The sequence below is a fragment of the Seriola dumerili genome, unplaced genomic scaffold, assembly GCF_002260705.1.
Source record: "Seriola dumerili isolate Sdu_G_001 unplaced genomic scaffold, Sdu_1.0 BDQW01000111.1, whole genome shotgun sequence".
Classification (NCBI taxonomy): domain Eukaryota; kingdom Metazoa; phylum Chordata; class Actinopteri; order Carangiformes; family Carangidae; genus Seriola; species Seriola dumerili.
Window position 1 is genome coordinate 2,525,749 of NW_019174366.1, and position 20,644 is coordinate 2,546,392.

General features: G+C 43.0%; 2 protein-coding genes across 2 annotated transcripts; one reads left to right on the forward strand and one right to left on the reverse strand.

The window, feature by feature from the left end:
- Positions 1-281: 281 nt before the first annotated feature.
- Positions 282-2,996, reverse strand: mblac1 (metallo-beta-lactamase domain containing 1). The gene is made up of 2 exons (XM_022747890.1): positions 2,529-2,996; positions 282-637 (listed from the first exon to the last, which is right to left on the reverse strand). Exons 1-2 carry the CDS (start codon positions 2,952-2,954, stop codon positions 398-400), a joined length of 666 nt encoding a protein of 221 aa, XP_022603611.1. The 5' UTR covers positions 2,955-2,996; the 3' UTR covers positions 282-397.
- A 1,696-nt stretch (positions 2,997-4,692) lies between these two features.
- Positions 4,693-12,911, forward strand: mpdu1 (mannose-P-dolichol utilization defect 1). The gene is made up of 7 exons (XM_022747888.1): positions 4,693-4,841; positions 6,885-6,950; positions 7,535-7,667; positions 7,840-7,925; positions 8,741-8,859; positions 9,094-9,204; positions 12,154-12,911. Exons 1-7 carry the CDS (start codon positions 4,715-4,717, stop codon positions 12,286-12,288), a joined length of 777 nt encoding a protein of 258 aa, XP_022603609.1. The 5' UTR covers positions 4,693-4,714; the 3' UTR covers positions 12,289-12,911.
- The last annotated feature ends 7,733 nt before the right edge of the window (positions 12,912-20,644 follow it).

Genomic DNA, 20,644 nt, shown 5'->3' on the forward strand with positions numbered 1-20,644 from the left:
GAAATGGAACTGTAAATGTTAGTGTCTAACACAGACCAAGAGCATAAAGACTCTGTTTAAAACAAGGTGAGAACACCAGGGATCCCAAGTGTTCTACAAGTTGGTTGGTTGGTTGGTTGGTTGGTTGGTTGGTTGGTTGGTTGGTTGTTTGGTTGGTTGGTTGGTTGGTTGGTTGGTTGGTTGGTTGGTTGGTTGGTTGGTTGGTTAGTTGTGTTGGTTGGTTGGTTGGTTGGTTGTGTTGGTTGGTTGGAGGTTGGTTGGTTGGAGATTGGTTGGTTGGTTGGTTGGTTGGTTGGTTGGTTGGTTGGTTGGTTGGTTGGTTGGTTGGTTGGTTGGTTGTGTTGGCTTGGTTGGAAGTCATGTCCTCATATAACCCTGACCCATTTCCAGGGCTTTATCAGTTCCTGAGGACTCTAAACGGGAGTCCATGTCCCGGGATGATGACATCAGCGGTGTGTAATGCCTCTCGGCGGCTGACCTCCTGTACTGCAGTGTTCATACTCAGATCCCGCCAGCTGTCCTCATCTGAACAGCACTCAAATAAGTCCCCTGCAACAAGCACTGTCCCCGCTGAGGTTCCCTTCACCTGAACGCTGACATCCTGTCCTGTGTGGCCTGGACTGGGAACTACACATACCTGTAGGAGAAGAGAGACTGGTTGGAAACTGAGGGAAAACCAGCAGAACAGCACATCAGCCCACTGAGCTCCATCACATTCTGACTGTTTTGTTTTATCTCCTTTCCTCCAGCTTTTCTCCCTCTGGTCTTTGGATGGCTGCGCATTACTCTTCCTGGTGAGCTACAGCCTGGGGCTAGCTGCACCCTACAGCTGGTTGATGGGAACAATACATGATGGGAACAATGCATGATGGGAACAGCAGGGCTTGGTTGATAAAAACAAGTCGACACTTCAAACACAACATCTCNTTATTATTAGATTTAGTCTCAGTCCTGAGATCTAAGGTCCATGTTAGTTTTAGTCATCTTTAGTCGACTAACACATTTGACACAAATGTTGTGAAGTGATGCTAGAAATTAGCTACAAAACAAGAAGCTTCATAGCTTAACACAGAGGGTGTCTGTGATGTTATACATCAATACATCTGTGAAAGAAGTTCTGATTTATATATTTATTCTGAACCAACACAACTACACAGATTAACATCTGTCTGTGTCAGAGAGGTGTTGATTTAACACTGTTTATCTCCCTCTGGTCTTTGGATGGCTGCGCATTACTCTTCCTGGTGAGCTACAGCCTGGGGCTAGCTGCACCCTACAGCTGGTTGATGGGAACAATACATGATGGGAACAATGCATGATGGGAACAGCAGGGCTTGGTTGATAAAAACAAGTCGACACTTCAAACACAACATCTCAGAGAGAAAAAGTGAATGTGTAGTGATGGTACACACACATATCAGAGAGGTGTGGGGGGAGGAGTTTCTGACATTATCTGAAAATATTACATAATCAGTGTAAACCCCTGGTAATACGCCGCTTAACTAAGAGGACTGACAATTGTTGTTATTGTCTGGAACCTACACTGTAACTGCTCAGGCGCATGGAGGTGTGACAGTGGCCGGAGTTTGAACTTCTTTTATCATTCTTTCACACATGTACTTATGTCACTTTTCATGTGTGTAAATGAATGGCATCCACAGAGACATTATGAATTTTTGACTCAAACTTCATTCTTCGAAAGTGTATTAGGGAAAGTTTGAGAATAAAGTCATAATATTACCAGAATTTAAAAAAAATGTGTTGAGAGAAAAAAAATGATGTTTAGCAATATTACATCAACCAATGAAACAGGTCAGTGTCAGCCTGAGCTGCTTCTGGCAGCTGCTGTTTGTCTGTGTAACTATAGAATAGACTCAGTTTCTTCACAGTCTTTTCAATGTCCTGATGATGATGATGATGATGATGATGATGATGATGATGATGATGATGAGGCAAAAGATGTTGTTTCTCCCTATTAATGAAACCTGTGCTAAAGTAGAACTTCACAGGATACCTCACATTCCTCATTTTAAAGCCTCTGGTATTCCCCCTCTAAAACAACACACATTCTTATATTACAACTTTATTCTCATTATGACTTTTTTCTAAAAGTAAAAATTTATTCTCAAAATTTCAGATTTTTTTTCCGCGGTGTGGCCCTAATAAGTTTTTTTTTTTTTTTTTATACATATTGTGCCTGGTTTCTGCCAAAACAAGAATCAGAGATGTTGAGAAAGTAGCTGTGAACATCCCTAAACCTTCATCTACACCAACCTCACCTCCACCTTTGTCTCAGCGCGCCTGTGGACAGTTGACAGAGACAAATCTCAGGTCTTCTCTGAGTTAAAACAGGTTTGGTTGATCAGCTGACTGAATGACTGAATGACTGGTGAAGTGATGAAGTGATGAAGTGAGTGAGGAGCTGTGGCTGCAGTGATCTGGTTGAACACCTGTTGCTTTGTATCCAGTCTCAGACCAGACTTAACTTTTCTCACACTTGTACCACAGTCTGCTGCGATGACACCAACCTGCTCATCGATGACGTAACCGTGTCCGTCTGCCAGCTCGTTGGGTCGGTACCGGTCCCCCTCACTGACGTCATAACCTACAATCATCAGCGCTGCTTGGAAAAGAGCCAGATTCCCGATGTGGTCTGAATGTCCGTGAGTCCCCACGACCACGTTAACGTCTTCCGGCTCCAGACCCCGCTCCTTCAGTGACATGAGGAGAAAGTCCCGGTCCCACGGTCCCCCGGTGTCCACCAGAATGGTCTTGGGTCCCGTTATGAGAGTGATGGTCCCGTCGGCTCTGAACGTCCCGTTGGTCTGCGGGAGACAGTATCCGGCTTTAAGGACGGACACGGAGAACGGGTGACCGGGGAAGTCCAGCTGAGACTCTGAGAGCGGGACTCTCTGAACCTGATCAGAGACCACTTTACTGTCTGTCCCCATCATGTCAACAGAGTCCACAGGAAGACCTGAGGACAGACAGCTGCTTCCATTGATCAGTCCGGACCATTATAACAGGTGCACGCTGCCCCCTGCTGGACCGGAGTGTTCAATGAAGCTGCATAAAAATCAAGTACCTCCACATTTGATAATTACTAATGTTAGCACAGACTGTTCCCAACAGAATGACAAATAATATGTAATAATGTCTTATACAGAAGTTGCATAGGTTGGAATATATAATATGGTTTATATATATATAGGCCTATTCCATGTATGTATTCCATTGAAATAGAAGAAAATACATTTTATACTTATACAGTATACAAATATATTTTTGAACTATATTGAATTAATACATTAATAAATTAGATATTTAAATAAATGAATACATTGAAGTATTCTATTTTGGCTGCTTTTTAATATTTCTACACACATTATTAGACAAATGCAAATATATTCTTATTGAGAATATTTAGTACATATAGGCCTATTCATTGTATTCATATGTAAATAAGTTTAGTTCTCCATCTATGTTAATACATCAATTTGTAAATATCTGTACACATTAAAATTCCTGGAATTTGTTACCAGATTAGTTTTCTGTTGTAAATCTTCATAAGCCTCTTCATAAGAGGAGGTGAACAACATCAGCCAGGTACAGATCCCACAGCACTTCTGTTGTTGCTGTTAAAAGAATTCAGTCCTCTTCAAGCATTTATCTTGTGTTATAGTGTTAGTCCAAAGTATACATTAATGCTGTATTTGTTATTTGAAGTTTCTATATGCCATGGATCTATTCATTGAATCATGAGGTCAGTCATGTGTACAGAACAACACAACATTTTTATTACTTGTTTTATTATAAACTGTAATGATCATGTTTTACTAGCTTCATAAACACGATATCACTTCAGAATTAATTGATTGAAGTGTCTTTTAATGTGTGAACTAACACAAGACAACAAAAGACTTTAGGATTTTTAGATTTCCTGAGCTGAACAATTCACACATAACACACAACACATGATTCAAACATGCACTTCTTATTTATGTGGTCCAACTTTACAAAACAAAAAACAGCATGCACACAAATAAAGACAGCTAATACTGGTTAGCGGGTTTACTTTACTTTAAAACTCAATTCTGTGTCCAGTCTGGTAAATCGGCTACAGAAACATTTATATGATGAAAAACATGTATTTCTCATCAGTTTCCACCTTCTCCTATTTGAAGTTAAGTGTGGCAGTAAGAAGGTTGTACCATAGGAGGGCACCAAAGAGCTGCACAGCCTGGAAAGCAGCATGAGTCCTTTCCTCCTCTGGGCCACGGAGCAAACTGAACATGTTTATTAACCTAACCCTGTGTTTCATTCATAAATTCCCCATATTACCCCTGTAAAAATGTTGTTATGAACTACTCAACTGGACTCACTACCCAGAGACTCAAAGATTCAAATCTCTTCCAAAGACTCTTTGTAGTTCTGCCTCATTTATTCTGCTGTTTGTAGTTTCAACATTTTCATTGTTATGTGAATAGGCTAAGAATTATAATAACAGTAGTAACAACAACAACAACAACAACAATAATAATCATATTATTATTATTATCATTAGTGTTATTATTATTATTATTATTATTATTATTCTCTATTTTACAGTACATGTGGTCGTTTTCAAGCAGAGGAACCTTTGTATTGTCATGTGAACTGGTAGGACTCTTTATTTGTTACACATTCAACAGCAACGTCACCTTTAATCTCCACAATGGCGGATAAAACAGTGCTGGGTAAAGGGTCGTCTTTCATGGACCCTGTTAAAGGGCTTCTGTTGACATATTTTATGCCGGAATCATGCTACGACGAGTTTTTCCTCAATTTCAACTTCCTGGATGGTGAGTGGATGTTTTCAGTTTCAGCCCAGTGACTGAAGAGACGCGGGAGTGTTGAAGCTAACGTCCTGCTGATGGGAAACTATCTGCTTTTATTTTATGGAGATAACTGGATAAGGCTTCCGGTGCATCGTGTCGGTCTGTGTTCTATGAGCGTTAATTAAAATGTAGCTTGACTGAATCTACACACAGAGAAACAGTCAGAACCTGAGAGCATTGAAACTGTCTCCTACAAAATAAAAGCTTCACCAACCTTTTCAGCCTGGAAACGTCAAAATGATTTGAACAGTAGTTGATACGTCAGGCCTGGTTTGTTTGATGCGGTTTTAATAGCTGTCACTCTTTCATACATTAACTACACCCAGCAGATAACTCAGAGAAGCCCGAGGAATAATATTTCCTGGTTCGTCCATACAGTAATACCCTGAAACATCCTGTAATAATGCTACGCCCTTAAATATTTTTGTGTAAGCAGGAAGTCAACTATTTTAAACTACTGCAGTTCAACAAGTCAAACTGGGATCAGGCCACCGCAGAGACAGTTTGTGAAACCAACCACAGACAACATATTAACATGCTTCATGAAAATCAGCCCTTATTCTGAAAAGCCTGTCCTGGATTAACCTAAGAATTCATGACCTGAAACACAAACCTGAGACATCCAGCACTGATCACATTGATCTTCATCCCAGTGAAGAACACGGATCTTAACATAGATTGTTGGTGGCCACACTAATAACATGTTACCATGTAATATGGAGAATAAAATTATAAACACTGACAAAGTCACTGCAGTTAACAAAGTAAAAAGATCTCAGACTCTCAGATCAGCCTCGCTTTGTTGCTTTCTGACCTTTTGGTTTCAGTTCCTGCTGGGTGAACTTTCTTCAGATAATTAGTGCTGAAAATGAATGTATAGATACAGATGTACTGAATAAGATGCAACATACTATTAAACAACTCTGACATACCAAACAGGATTTCCACCAGGTAATTTATTTTACAACATATTCATTTTAATTGGCTATATTATAACTGTAATGCATTTAAAAGCTGGAGTATTGTGCAGATATTTTGGACTGAAAAGATGTGAGATTTTAATGACACTGTTAAGTGCATCCCATGTCAAAATGTGACATAAACTTTACACGTACTGGAAACTGACTCTTGTTCACATCACAGCAGTGAAGAGAAACCCGTAGAGGAATCAGAGTTTCAGTCTGGCCGATTGATTTTAACAGAGGTTCAGAGTCAGACTGAAGCCTCCTGTGTGACATAGACATATGACACTCTGACCTACTGAAATAAGCTTTGTTTAACTCTTCATGAAACACTTGTCAGGTCTACATTAAGAATGAATATGTTTCCACTTCCGCAGCGTGAGACAACGTGGGTAACAAGGGTTTAACCTTTAAACTAGGCAGTTACTTGTGCTAATCTGATTGGCTCATCACTGTGTACTGTGTACATGAGGGTTAAAGCTCAGGTGGGCAGGTGAGTGTTGGTTGTCTGATCTCCAGCTCTACCTGTCGTCATGTTGAGACATCATAGACGTCAAGCTGTATTTTTATATTTTCCTCAGAGTCAACAGATTCCCCAAGAAGAGCCAAAGCAACAGTGACGAGAGAAACTATTAAAACACGTCAGAGAGTCACACACATGTTCCTTCATCACCATAACACACACACTGTACTTTATTTAGACTCAGTCACACACACACACACTGTCCTGCTTCTATATTTCCTCCTGTTTGTTTGTTTAAAAACTACAGTGAGCAGCTGTTTTAGGAAATTACACATGTGTGAGCCTTGTTTAAATATTCATGTCTTCAGTAGGAGCCAGTGGATCCGAGTGGCTCATACAGAGAAGAGAGGTCAGAAAACAATGAGACAACCTAACGTTTCATGTTTTATGATGCTCTCTTGCTTTAGATTCTCTGACTATGACTGCTTTGGTGTGTGTGTGTGTGTTTATATAGTATGTTGTGATGTATGACATCCAGCTAACCTGTGTGTGTTTTTTTTGTTTTTTTTTATTTAATTCCAGTACCATGTCTGAAGATTGTTCTGAGCAAAGGTCTGGGCATCGGCATCATCCTGGGATCAGTGATGGGTAAAACACCTCAGCTCTGCTTCTCCATCACCTCATTTATCTGTAGTCTCCAATTCATATTCACTTGAACCAAGCCTAGTCTTTATTGTTACATTCTAGGTTTAGACAATGAAAATATTAACTGTGATACTGTGGATATTTATAATAAAGATCAGATTTAGTCTCATTATGACTTGAACCTTTGCCTCCTTTTTTAAATTAAAAAAGTCAATTGAAAATATTGTTATATGTTGGTATATTGGTATTGAAAAATTGTCCAACAACAAGCAGCTCTTCTAATCAGATACAAAGTTCAAGTCTGGTTTTAAAAACAGTGACATTCAACCTGTGTTTCCTTTTTAATTTATTTTACAGTGCAAACTTTACATTTCTTTCCTTAGAAAATGTAAGAGTGGACAAGAAAACAAAAATACCAGTAATACTAATACTTAGGTTAGTTATGAACTTAATTAGCAGCAGCCAGAGTTGATTTTAGTTTTTGATTTTCATTACATTATCTGAAACCTTGAGTGTTTTTAGAAACCTGCCCCGTTCACTTCGGCCTTCCTCCTCCTCCTCCTCCTCCTCCTCCTCCTCGTTCACAGTGAAACTGCCTCAGATCTTGAAGCTGATGGCAGCAAAGAGCGCTGAGGGTCTGAGCTTCAAGTCTGTGCTGCTGGAGCTGCTGGCCATCACAGGAACCATGGCCTACAGCATCGCCAACAAGTTCCCCTTCAGGTGAGGGCCGTCTTCAGATGAACTGTCTGTGTGCATGCAGCTCTCTGACTGTTGTACTGCTGTCACTCTATAATTGTACTGTAAAATGCATGTTAATTTAGACAGAGTTGTTCAGCTTTGGCTTCATATTGTGAGTAAGACATTGAGTAACATGTGCTGACTGTTGCTTCAGTGCCTGGGGCGAGGCCCTGTTCCTCATGCTGCAGACAGTCGCCATCGGCTTCCTCATTCAGCACTACGGAGGAAGAACCAGTAGAGGTGAGACTGCATGCGCACGCAGACGTCAGTGATGTCAGTATGTGGATACTGAGGAGCTGTGGCTGAAATACAGTACAGATGTGCAAACTCAGCAACACAGATGTTGATGAGACTCACTTAAACCTCCCACAGTGAGGATACGCTTCACTGAAGTCAAGATAACTGGGACATTAGTGCAGTAGATATTTCCTGAACGATAAAGTCGGGGTGATGGCGTCATTAAAAGTTTCTATATTTACATATTTGATTTTACAAGCTCAGTCTCTGCAAACCAGACCACGTTAACTGTTCAACAGCTAACCTGCTAACTGCAGCTGGAGGCAGCAGTTCCTTGTTCTGCTCTGCAGCCTTGGTGAGTTTGTCGTAGCTCAACATAAAGCAGTTCTCCACCTGAGCAGAACAAGAACCACCATCACCAGCTGCCGTCCAAGACGGTGGAGTTACAGTCTGTCTGACGAACCAGAAACCTGCTGCAGGGAGGCAGGAGGCGGGACAGTGACTGAACTTTCACACTTACATACAGCACCTCATTAAAAAAAAAAAAAATGACTCCACTGTCCAAACGAAGATTCCATATGAACTCAGAAAAATGTCAGATTGGTTGTGACATGATTCATAATTCATAAACAGGAGACGGCATTGTGGGTGAAGAGTGGAGGCGACCAGACAAAAATCTGAAAGAAGCATCAAAGCAGTGGAAAGATACAAATCACAACTTCCAGTCAGGACTTTCAGAATAAAATCAGAGCAGAAAACAGGTTGCAGAGATTTGAAGTGACAGCCTGTGTGTCCTAACAGAGTTTCCTCTGTCCCAGGTCTCCTGTTCCTGGTTGTGTACTTTGGCCTCCTGGTCCTCCTGCTGTCTCCAGTCACTCCCATGGCCGTGGTTACATCCATGCAGGCCTCCAACATGCCAGCCATCATCATCGGCAGGGTAGGCAGTGACAGCACAAGACCAACACATGGATGATAACATGAAACTTGTTTGTCGTATCGTCTCTGATGGCAGTGAACTGTAAAAAATAAAATTGAACTTAGTGATTCACATTGACACACACATGACACAGGAGAGACATGATGATGATGATGTTGATGATGATGATGATGATGATGATGATGATGATGATGATGATGATGATGGTGGTGGTGGTGTGTTTTGTTGTCTCAGCTGATCCAGGCAGCCACCAACTACAGTAACGGACACACGGGTCAGCTATCTGCTATCTCTGTCTTCCTGCTGTTTGCTGGCTCCCTCGCACGCATCTTCACCTCACTACAGGTGAGACGTGTGTGTGTGTGTGTGTGTGTGTGTGTTGGCACTCAGTGCTCCTCCTTGTATATTGAATGTAAATATATAATATGTCTGTCTCATTCTCAAATGGTTGATATTTTGTGTGACTCTGGATAAACAGGGATGTAACCTGAAGCTAGTCTGAGTGGAGGAGGCAGAGGACCAGGAGTTTTATTTTGGCTCTCGTTCTCCTCACTAGCTTGATGTGGACAGCGTTTTGGAAAAGTCCAGTTTTGGAAATGGTTGTCCTTTAGTGGAGAAGAGAAATCTATCTGCACCTTTGAGCGCAGCCGTACTGTAATAATATGTTGATAAGGCCTCATCTCCAGCCGACAGCTGACCTCCCTGTTTCACCACTTATCACCTGGAGAAGAGCTGCAGGACGTCTGGACCAGAGTCCATGTAAAAACTGCTCATTTTAACACGGTGCACGCTGAGTGAACGCTGAATCAGCAGCTGCTGTAAAAGGCTGGAAATCATCCCACTGATGAGAGGAAGTGAGATTTCTGACAAAACAACCTTCTTTACACAAACAGGCGTCACTTCACTTTCCTTCAGCATCTCTCAAACATGAGCTCACATCTACAGCAGAGAGGAAACAACACGGAAGAGTTTCTTCCCAAGAGATTTAATTTACATGGAGCAAAATAATAAAAGAAGTCAGACTCAACAATTCCACCACGAGCAAGAACTGAGCGACGGCGGCAAGGAACAACTTCCTGTAACAGGAAGAAACCTTGAGCAGAACCGGGCTCATGGTGGACGGCCGTCTGCCTCGACCGGGGGGGGGGGGTTGAGTCAGAGGGAGGGGAGAGAGAGGGTGGTGTAGAGTCAGAGGGAGGGGAGAGAAGGGTGGTGTAGAGTCAGAAATAGGGGTGAGAGAGGATGGGGACGTAGAGTCAGAGGGGGTGGGAGGGGGGTTCAGAAGAGGGGGGGTGTTGAGTCTGAGGAAAGGGGGAGGGAGGGGGGTAGAGGGGGTGATGGGGGTGTTTGGTTAGTCCCAGGTCGTACACTGCAGACCAGGTGCGCGCAGGTGATGACGAGTGCTCACATGCAGCCCTGTTACCATGGAGATGTGACTCCGTGCTCTCAGGGCTGCGTTGGTGCTCACGGAGCAGAAACTCGTCCTCACCAGAACGAGTTTCTACTCGCAGCACCTGTCGGGTGCGCTCGTGTCACGTGCACGCTCCTGGTTTTCATGTGCGTGGGTTTCCAGACAAACACATGACCCCCCCTCCACTAAAGACGTCCTTCATTTGGAGCCAGAGTGTCCGAAGAGCCTGGACAGCCAGCGGTTCTTCTTCTTGGCCTTGATGCGGCTCTCCAGAGCGTCCAGCCTGGCGGCCATGTCGCTCTCCTGCTCCACCCACTCCTGCTGCTTCTCCCTCAGGATGTTCTGGAGCTTCTGGGCTGATGCCTGGAGAGAAGCTCTCTCCTCCTGCCACTGTTCCAGACCGAGCTGCAGCCGCTCCTCTGCTTTGTTCTGGGAGGCAGCAGCTTCAGCGTTCACCTTTCTCAGATGCTCCAGCTGAGACACGTAGGAGGCCTTTAGTTTTCTTGTCTCCTCCCAAGCTTCCTCTGTGGTCCTCAGCAGATCTTTCTTCAGCTGGTCCACTTGGGATTGAGCCTCTTGCGCAGCAAAGGTCTTCTTCTGCAGCTCCATCTTCATTTGCAGGGCCACTGTCTCCGCCTGTGACCTCAGGGCCTCTTCAGCAGCCAGCTTTTCTCTGAGCAGCTGGATCTCACTGAGAGGAGCTTGTGTCTTCTGGCTTCCTGCAGCCTCCTCTCTGACGTCCTGGTCCGTCTGCTGCTCCTGGTCCCTGTGGGTTCTGAACCACTGGAACTTAGACCGACCTTTCTTGTCTTTGGCAGCAGTCCTCAGACTCAGGGCCTGCTGTAGCAGCTGTGTCTGGAGTTTCTGTAGGTGGAGGTTGACCTTCTCCACCTCCTGAGCTTGTGCAGACTCAGATTGGTCCTGAGTGCTGCAGGGAACAAGCTTGATGGCCTTCTTCATCACAGTGACCTGCTCCTTCTGCAGTTTGACACTGAGGTCCATGATGCCTTTCTTCAGAGCCTGGATCTTCTGCTGCTGCTCTTCTTCTCCTCCATCCTCAGGGTGGTTGATGTTCTGGAGTCTGGTGGTGCAAGTCTCCAGATCCTCATGAGCCCTCTGCAGCTGCAGAGTCAGCTCAGAGACGTCCCTCTCTGTAGGAGCCTTCGTGTTGGCGTGTTGCTCCTTCTCTTGCAGCTGGGCTGTCAGGTCCAGGATCTTCCTCTGAGCAGCTGCCAGTCTGCAGTGACACATCTGCTGCTTCAGCTGAGCGTCCATCAGCTGCTGTTTCAGAAGAGCGTTCTCCTTCATCAGCTCGCTGAATGTGACCTCGCTCACTGTGGCGTCCAGCTGTTTGTGTGGCTCGGCGTCCATTCTTCTTCTCTTCTTAGTTTGTGTGTTTTCCTGTTGTGGCTTCTGTCCACGGTGGCAGAGAAACTACTGACTGAACCAACAGCTGCTTCAAAGATCCATGTCCATCACAGAGTGTGATGTCACAGTCTGTCTCTTCAGAATTCTGATCAAAGGCGCTCTGTCGGAACTTTGAAAAACACTGTTGCTGCGGCAACAAAATATATATAAATATATAAATATATATACGTATGTGTATATATAAATATGTGTGTGTGTGTATATATATATATATATGTGTGTGTGTGTGTATATGATATGTATGTATATAGACTGAGTTACATCTGTCGGGATAAGTGTAATAATTATGATATTATCAGACGTGAGCAGCACAGGTTCAGCTTCTGTCCTCTCACTCCATCTGCAGGATGTCTGAGGAAACACTGCTCCTGCTCCCTGGTTCAGTCTCGGCAGCAGAGCTGGAGCTTATTAGCTTGTGTCCACACATGTTACAGAAGTATATTGTCTTGTTGCAGGAAACTGGAGACTCCCTGATGGCCCTCACCTACGTCATATCCTCAGCCTGTAACTGCATCATCACTCTGCAGGTGCTCTACTACTGGAACAGCTCCCCAGATCGCAAGAAGAAGAAGAAGAAGAAGAGAGAGTAGGCACAGGACGGAGCTTAACTTTTTTTCCATGTCCATCTTCAGACACTCAGAGAGGTGTCTCTAAATCTTGACAGAACAAATTGACACATGAATTGCATGAACAGAGGCACAGGGAATTCTGGGTGATTGAATCTGCTGGATGAACACGTGACTGAAGCAGGGATGTGAAGGTACCACGCCGAGCAGATCTGTAGCACTGATTTCTTCTGACATTCCCCTTGATGCAGTTTTCCCTCAGTGTATTCCAGCTGTGTTCACACTGACGTGTTCAACGGTTTGTGCAATTATTTTTGTTACATTGAGGGCAAAATACTTCTTTGTAAATGTCTTGACCATTGGATGATGTTCTGAATGATTTGTTGTTTGATCAGTTCACATAAACATAATTCCTCATCAGCTCCATGAAGAGTCACATGTACATTTGTACAGGAGGATTTCCCCTAAATCCTCTGCAGGATCTCAACACCAGGTAAAACCCTAAACTGAGAGTAATCACAACAGTCTGGACTCAGACTGAGACTTAGGTTGTGTCTGAAGTCACTCACTCATTCACCATGCAGGGAGTCTCATGTAGAGGGTTATATACTGAGTTTATCTGTAAAATGAAACAACCTTTCAGACGATTCTCATCTTCTCTGCACCGTGTTTCTTTCTCCCAGCACAAATGCATCATCTGTACACTTCTTTTCATAATGCATTGTGGGATACTATGAGTCCACTATGTAGGATATAATAATTCTCACTATACTACGGTGGCCCTTAGAGCTCAATACACTGCAATGGAAGAAAACACAAACAGACAAAACACAAACGCATTAAGAAAAACATCTTCATCAGTGGACAGAAGTGTTACCAGGGGACACTAAAAAGTGATGAACCTGCTGGGACGCACTTGTTGTTCAGTGCCTTTAACTTTAAAGTCACAGTTTGGCATTGAACAGGTCTAGGTGCATCACTTTATAGTGTCCCCTGGAAACACAGCGTTGTGTTGTGAGTAGTTGTCAAAGTGATGAAGATGTTTTCTGACTTTCTTTGTATTTTGTCTATTTGCATGTGTTGTGAGCTTTCAGGGCCACCGTACTGTACATTCAGACAGCATTACAAAATGACAAACTGACTATATAGTGGACTATAGCGGGAGCAGGGAGTGATTTCAGACAGTCTTCTACCTCTGTGAGACTGTACTTGACTTGGCATGACATGACATGGTGCTCTGAGCTACATGCTAACATTCTAATGCTAAGCAAGTGTAAATGTTTAGAGTGGTGTATTATTTAAATACAAATTCAGTTAATGCATGTTTCTGTGCCTCCGTGCCAGTGACAACCAGAGCTGGAGGTAATATTTTTTTCAGGGTTGACTGTACGTACGTCTTTCCGTCCCATTCTTGTGAACGTGATATCTCAGTAACACCTGGAGGGAATCTGGCACAAATGTTCACTGGGACTCGGACTAGGGTGAACTGATTAGCTTTTGGTCAAAGGTCAAGGTCAGTGTGACCTCACAAAACATTTTTTTCGCCATAACTCAAGACTTCACACAACAATTATGATAAAAAAAAAACAAATGGTTCATGTTTTCTATGACTCTGGATAAACAGGGATGAAACTAGTTTGAGCGGAGGAGGCAGACAACCACCAGGAGGTGATTCTAGTTTTATTATCTTACCACTGGAAAAAAAAATGTATGAATGGTCCACACTCTGATCTGTTTGGCCTCCAAATACCTTCTGTTCATGGGAAACACAAAGTGAATGAATCAAGACAGTTTATGGAAACACCTTCAACACAGGCCTTCCTCTAACCCCCACCTTCTGCCCTGTAACGCATCACTCCCTCTTCTATTGTGGCAGAACCTGTCTGTCCTGAAACTACTCTGCCACCCTGTATGTGAATCAAACAAGTACAGAGTATCAAACTAATGCACCTCTGAGACGTCAGCGGACTGCTTTAAAACATGTTCCCAGTAGTAATACACATATATGTTGAGCATCTGGCAGGTAGATGGTCTGACCCAAGAGGTGCTGCTACCTTCCTGAAGACTTCTGTCACAGGAGCAGAACAAGCTCCAAGGACCAAACAATGTCCAATCACAGACCTGAAGTCATGGTAACAGTTTCCAAAACACAATTCACCTTCCTTATGTGTTGACTTGTACTTTCGGATGTTACATTTTATTTCCTGCATCGTGTTGTTGTCGTCGTGCTGAGGGAGCTCCATGTTGCGCAGCTGCAGTTGGCATCAGAGCGTTTTGTTTAAACAAAGGGACCAAAACCACACAGTCTGGGGTTAGACTCAGTTCACCTGGAATAAAACTGACGCCGCACTGTCTTCTACTTCTACAGGAAGCTTTAGCTGCTTCACAATAAAAGCATTTCAATATGTTTGGCTACTGGAAACTTTGACTGGTACAAACATAACGTCAGCTCAGACAGTGATGTCACATGATTGTTGATGGAGATCAGTGTTTGATCTGACTCAATAAATATCTCAGCGTTTATGAGAAACTACCTAAATCACCAGAAATTAAAGGTACTGATTTTTTTTTCTTTGACCAGATTTTGATTAATTTCTTGCTGAAGTAATGTGTGACAGTTCAAGTTAAAGGATAACCAGCTTCATCATGATTAAATGAATAATGCAGTGTATGAACTGGCTGAGGTGGTGTATGATTATTGGATTGAAGTGTGATCTGGTTAAATGTGAGTGAAATAAAAGTGGCGTGATGGAATATGGAAACAGACGTGTGAGTTTCATTCATTTATTCATTCATTCATTCATTCACCATACCACTTATCCTATTAGGGTAACAGGGGGCCGCAGCCAATCCCATCTGACACTGGGCAAGGGCGGGGCTAATATTCGGTCTCTTGCAGGAACTACCTGTACCAACAGATGTCTCCATGAGTCATTCAGACCTGTTGTACGAGTACAGACAGTCTGCCTCTGTCCACAGGGCAGAAACATTGTTGGACCTGAAATCACAATGCCTTAATATGAATGAAATTCCAGTTTGAATTGGTTACGGATCTTAATGCAGCTGTGTTAAACCGTCCCACCGGGCTGCCTCCCACACAGCAGAGGCAGACCTGAACAGGTCTGGTCAGGTAGGGTCACATTCACCCTCTGTCCAACACAACTGCCCCGGGAAAAGGTGATTTCACACATTTAAAGGTCCATATAGTCTAAAGGTAGATATGCATGTGTAGTTTGATTATAGATCAGGTCTAGGTTCTATATTAATACTGTGAAAGTATCAAAGCCTCAGTCCACAGAGAAATGCACACAGCCTGTATTCAGAAACTGAGCCTTGAAACCAGCCGTCAGGACTTCTGGAACTTCTCAGCCACGTCCCAAGCGCCACCCACCTGGACCCATCATCCAACTTTGCAGGATTTGTTTTTTTTAGTGTTTACCTGAAATCTGTTATATTTTTAATTGGATAAATCAGAAAACAGTGAGCCAATCAGAATAGAGGCTCCTCTCTTCTGATTGGCTCACTGACCTGTTGTTACTAGAGCTCCAGAGAGAAGCCTGAGAGAGGAGATGTAAAACTACACTGAGATGGTTTTTGGTTCTTAAAACCACAAATATATCTTCTTATGGATCAACACTTCAAATAAAACACAGGAGAAGAGGAAAATATGGAGCTTTAAATGCAGATATTTCAAAGTGGATGATCATTACTGACATCAGCTAACATGTAAACCAGACATGTAACAACACCATAACCAGCTGCTACAGTTTGTTATTTATCAGGATGACATCATGTCACAGATTATTCCAAGTGAAACGCCATAAAAACACTTTAAAAACCGTCTGTGTAACACAGTCACTTGTTTACAGCCTCAGAGGTGTGTCGTCAGTTACATCACCTGCAGGGTTCAAGGAAGGGACAGGGGGGGTCGGCTGCCAGGGATCAACAACAGAATCTCATGAAGAAGAAAGGAAAGGGAAACTGCTTTTAATGAGAGAGGTGGTGTAGAGGGGGGGGGTGGAGGTCTGAATAGCCTCGGCCCGGTTCATATCTGATTTTGGAATAGAGATGGTACAGATAGGTGTGTTTCCGAGGCCCAGTCACCTGCTGCTTCTCGTCTTGGGAGGTCCTTCTCCCTCCATAGCTGCTGATGAGGCCGAGCTGCTCCACTGCTGCTGCTCTGTCCTGACACGCCACCACAAACAAACATATACTTCACATTAAAGTCAAACACTTCCCACCTACATTCACTGCACAACACTAAGAAAACACACAGAGATATCAACTCTTTTTATCTCTGTTTCCAAAGTTCACTCCGTTTCCAATATATTACAAACACCTCATTAAAACTGAAGCATGTATCCTGAGCTGGTTTCAGGTGAGTGATGGGTTATCTGTCATCAGCCTACAGTCATACAGCAGTTAGTTAAAGTAATGATGAAGATAAATGATCATCTCCTCCCTGAGATGAAAAGCAAACTGAGGATGTGCGGAGCCAATCTACAGATCCCAGACCAGGACCAGTTCAGACATTTTGTGATGTTAAAAAAAACAAAAAATTCCTTTACTATTTATGTCACAGTGAAGTTGACCTTTTACCTTTTCAATATAAAATGTCATCACTTCATTTTATCCTTATAGACATTTGTTTTATAATGTGTCATAAATGAATTTGTGAGTTATGGCCCAAAATTGTGTTTTGTGCGATCAGAGGGACCTTGACCTTCCATCTCAAGTTCATCCTTGAGACCAAATGAATATTGGTGCCAAATTTGAATAAGTTCTGTCAAGGCGTTACTGAGATATAACATTCACAAGAATGGGACGGACAACCCGAAAACATAATTCGTCCGGCCCTGGCCTTCACCAGAGGCCAGTGGAGACATAATAAATATGTTAAAATGTGATCAGGACCTCAATGAGTCAGAGTCAGATACTCCTGCTGCTCAGTACTGAAACTTAAGTGAAGTTTATTTCTAAAGCAAATTTAAACACAGCTTAAAGTGAACAAACTACTGAATTTCCCCTAGGGGATAAATAAAGTATCTATCTATCTATCTATCTATCTATCTATCTATCTATCTATCTATCTATCTATCTACAAGGTATATTAGATATAAAGTAAAGGTGAAAACACACAAACAATAAACAACCAGGGACAAATACAGAATCATAAACATGACAGATAAAGAACAAACATACAGATAAAGATCAGTGACCAGTTGTGGGACAAGAGCGATTTGTTGTCAGATCTAAGAGACTCAGAAGCTGAGTACCAGTGAAGAAGGTCTGTGATGTAAGACAGGTCCAGACCATTTAGAGCCTTGAAACCAATTAACAAGGTCTTAAACTGGATTTCAATGGGGAGCCGGAGAAGAGAGGCTGGGATTGGGGTGATGCACTTTGGCGAGTTAATGAAGACTGTGGGAGGCCCAAGTATAGGGAATAACAATAATCAAGTCATGATGGGATGAAGGTGTGAATTACTTTTTCTTTATCATGGAAATAAAGAACTGGCTTGAGAAAATGATTCTGAACTGATAAAAACTATTTTTAACAACAGAACTGACTGAGCTCAGAATCAAAGATAACACCCACGTTTGTTGAATGACGCTTCACATATGGGGTGGAGTGGTCTGGTTTACTAGCAAGATGGCTTCTGGACTTGGAGGGACAAAAGATAATTCCTTCAGTTTTGTTGCTGTTTATTTGCCATCTGGCTTTTAATGTCATCAAAACAGTCCAGGAGGCTATAGGGAATCCTTAGATTCTAGTGTGAAGTGAAACTGTGAATCATCAGCATAGACTTGACAGCACATGTTATCCTTCCTAATGGTGTTTCCAAGTGGGATCATGTAGAGTCTGAACAAAAGTGGTCCTAGGATGGATCCCTGAAGAACCCCACAGGTGACGGGCAGAGGAAAACTGACCTATTGTCCATGAGAAGGTCCTGTGTTTAAGATAGGATCTAAACCAGTTTAATATATTTCAGATGAACCTGAGAAGCCATCTGCACCTGCCTAAGGGAGTGGGTTGAATTGTCCAACCACTGGTGGATGTAAGTTTTGGGTGTCTACATTTGAAGGAGGCTACAGAGTCCAGGATAGCTGAGCAGGAGGAACAGAAGAGGGAAATTAAGACAGACGGTTTGGGGTGCTGTGGAGTCAAAGATGTCTGCTTCAGAAACCTGGGTAAAGTTATATTTCTTATCTTCCATATGCAATGACAAGAAAAATATGTGAACCCTGTGGAATGACCTGGTCATGAAATCTGATCGGATCTTCATCTAAGTCACAGATGTAGACAAAGTCAGTGTCTCTAGCTGATATCACACCAACAGTTATAATCTGTTGTGTCGTTATTGAACATGGTCATTAAACATTCACAGCTCTGGTGGAAACAGTCAGTGAACCTTGGATTTAATAACTGGTTGAACCTCCTTTGGCTCCAATAACCTGAAACCAGCTCTTCCTGTACCTGCTGATCAGACCTGAGCGGCTCTCTTCTGCTCAGTCCACAGCATCCCTACTGGATTCAGGTCTGGGCTCTGACTGGACCACTCCAGAAGGAGGATTATCTTAGTCTGAGGTCATTCTATAGTAGATTTAGACTGGTTGTTCTGCTGAATTAAGGTGCTAATTGACTTTGAATGAATGACATCGAATCCCCTCAGGGGCAGCAGTGAAGGCCTGGCTTGGGGCCTGCAAGTATCTACTTGTATCTATCAACAATTCCAACAAAACCTTTGTGGAACAGTAGGAGACATTGATTTTTCATGGTATCTGCAGCCTCTGAAAGACTTTTATAGAGAACCAGTTTTCAATCTAAAATATAATCCAATAATAATCTGTGGAATATGTGTGAATAAACAGATGTGCACAAAACAAGAAAGAGTGTAATGGAGTGCCACGAAGAGACCTGCCGGCATGATGAAACAAAGGAAGAAAAGTTTTCATACTTCCAAATCTATAATTAGGGAACAGGAAGGTAAAGGCTTGTTGTGAGCAGTGACTGTGAAACCTGCTGTTGTTTGTCTCTGAGGGACAGCAGAGATAGAGCCTGTAAGTCTTTATCGTACCTGTGATCTCTTTCATGTGCAGGCTGTTCATATCAGAGGCATCAACAGGCTGCAGTCCTCATCTCCTCAGACCATCTTTAAAGCCCACGCTCTACACACCACAGTCAGAGGGGTGGGGTCATGAGGCTCCATCCCTGAGGTTTATGATGAGAGAAGCAAACATCTCAGTCTGTTTATCAGAGCATCTACACCAGCAGGATGTTCCTGTGTGGGAAATAACAGCACGATACACAGGGTTGAAAGGGCCTGTGCTGATCACAGCCTTTAGCCTAAATGCTAGTTTCTCCGGTTCGGGACCACATTTCCCATAAACCCTGCTGATTATGGTTCTTGCTCCCCTTTGCCCCAAAGAGGTCCCTGAAGAAAACCTGATCCAGAGTCCAGGAGACCTGAGACTGGAGAGACGGTTCACCTTTCAGCTCCACAGTGACCTGAAGCAAACACCAACACTGCCGAGTCTTCAGGACCGGTCTCTGACTGTCCCTGAGTGTCCCAGACAAAGTCCACACCTAAACCTCATAGACCATCTGTGGAGAGACCTGAAGGGGACAGTTCACACACACTTCCTGTCCAGTCTGAGTCTGAGAGGATCGGACAGGAAGAATCCAGGTTCAGAGCTCAAGAAGACTGAATCTGGAACTGCTGCTGAAGGGGGGTCCTACAAAGAACTGGATCAAGTGTCAGAACCTTTCTGATGCCTCTGTGTATATACCGTATATATGACATCATCAGCTTACAGTGATGCAACAATGTGTAATGAATATTTTCTGTTGTAGCTGCCTGAGAATTTAACCACTTTATACACAGCTAGGTAGTTTAGTCCAGTGTTCGTCCTCCAAAGACTCACAAGGCCAGTCTGAGGGGCCGTGAGATGATTCGTTCTGATACACAGACATGTATTCATTATCATAACTATTACTCTGTAATCTTTAGATGAAAACGTTGAATTATTAAACCTCATACAGTTACTGAAATGTGAAGTTTAGAGGGAAAATCACCCTCAGACACATGAGATGTGAAGCACTCCAAACTCCACAGAGGAAGGACCCGGGCGGCAGGTTCAAAACTAGAACCTTCTTGCCATGAGGCGGCGGCGCTCACCACTGCCCCACCATACCACCCTTCTTTAACAACGTGTTTTATTTTAGAAGCTCTCTATATGTCTTTCATGTATGATCTGAAAAGCTGTCTGTAAATGTAAGAGTGTGATTTTTCCCTCTGAGATGAAGTGAAGTATAAAATACTATAAACTAGTTCAAGTACCTGCAAGTATTACTTAAATACAATACCTGAGTAAATGTA

Coding starts and splice junctions, on each gene's coding strand:
- mblac1 (XM_022747890.1), bottom strand. CDS start 2,954: ATGATGGGGACAGACAGTAAAGTGGTCTCTGATCAGGTTCAGAGAGTC. Junction 638..2,528: donor GTTACGTCATCGATGAGCAG/GTTGGTGTCATC, acceptor CTTCTCCTACAG/GTATGTGTAGTTCCCAGTCC.
- mpdu1 (XM_022747888.1), top strand. CDS start 4,715: ATGGCGGATAAAACAGTGCTGGGTAAAGGGTCGTCTTTCATGGACCCT. Junction 7,668..7,839: donor GCCAACAAGTTCCCCTTCAG/GTGAGGGCCGTC, acceptor CTGTTGCTTCAG/TGCCTGGGGCGAGGCCCTGT. Junction 9,205..12,153: donor GCATCTTCACCTCACTACAG/GTGAGACGTGTG, acceptor GTCTTGTTGCAG/GAAACTGGAGACTCCCTGAT.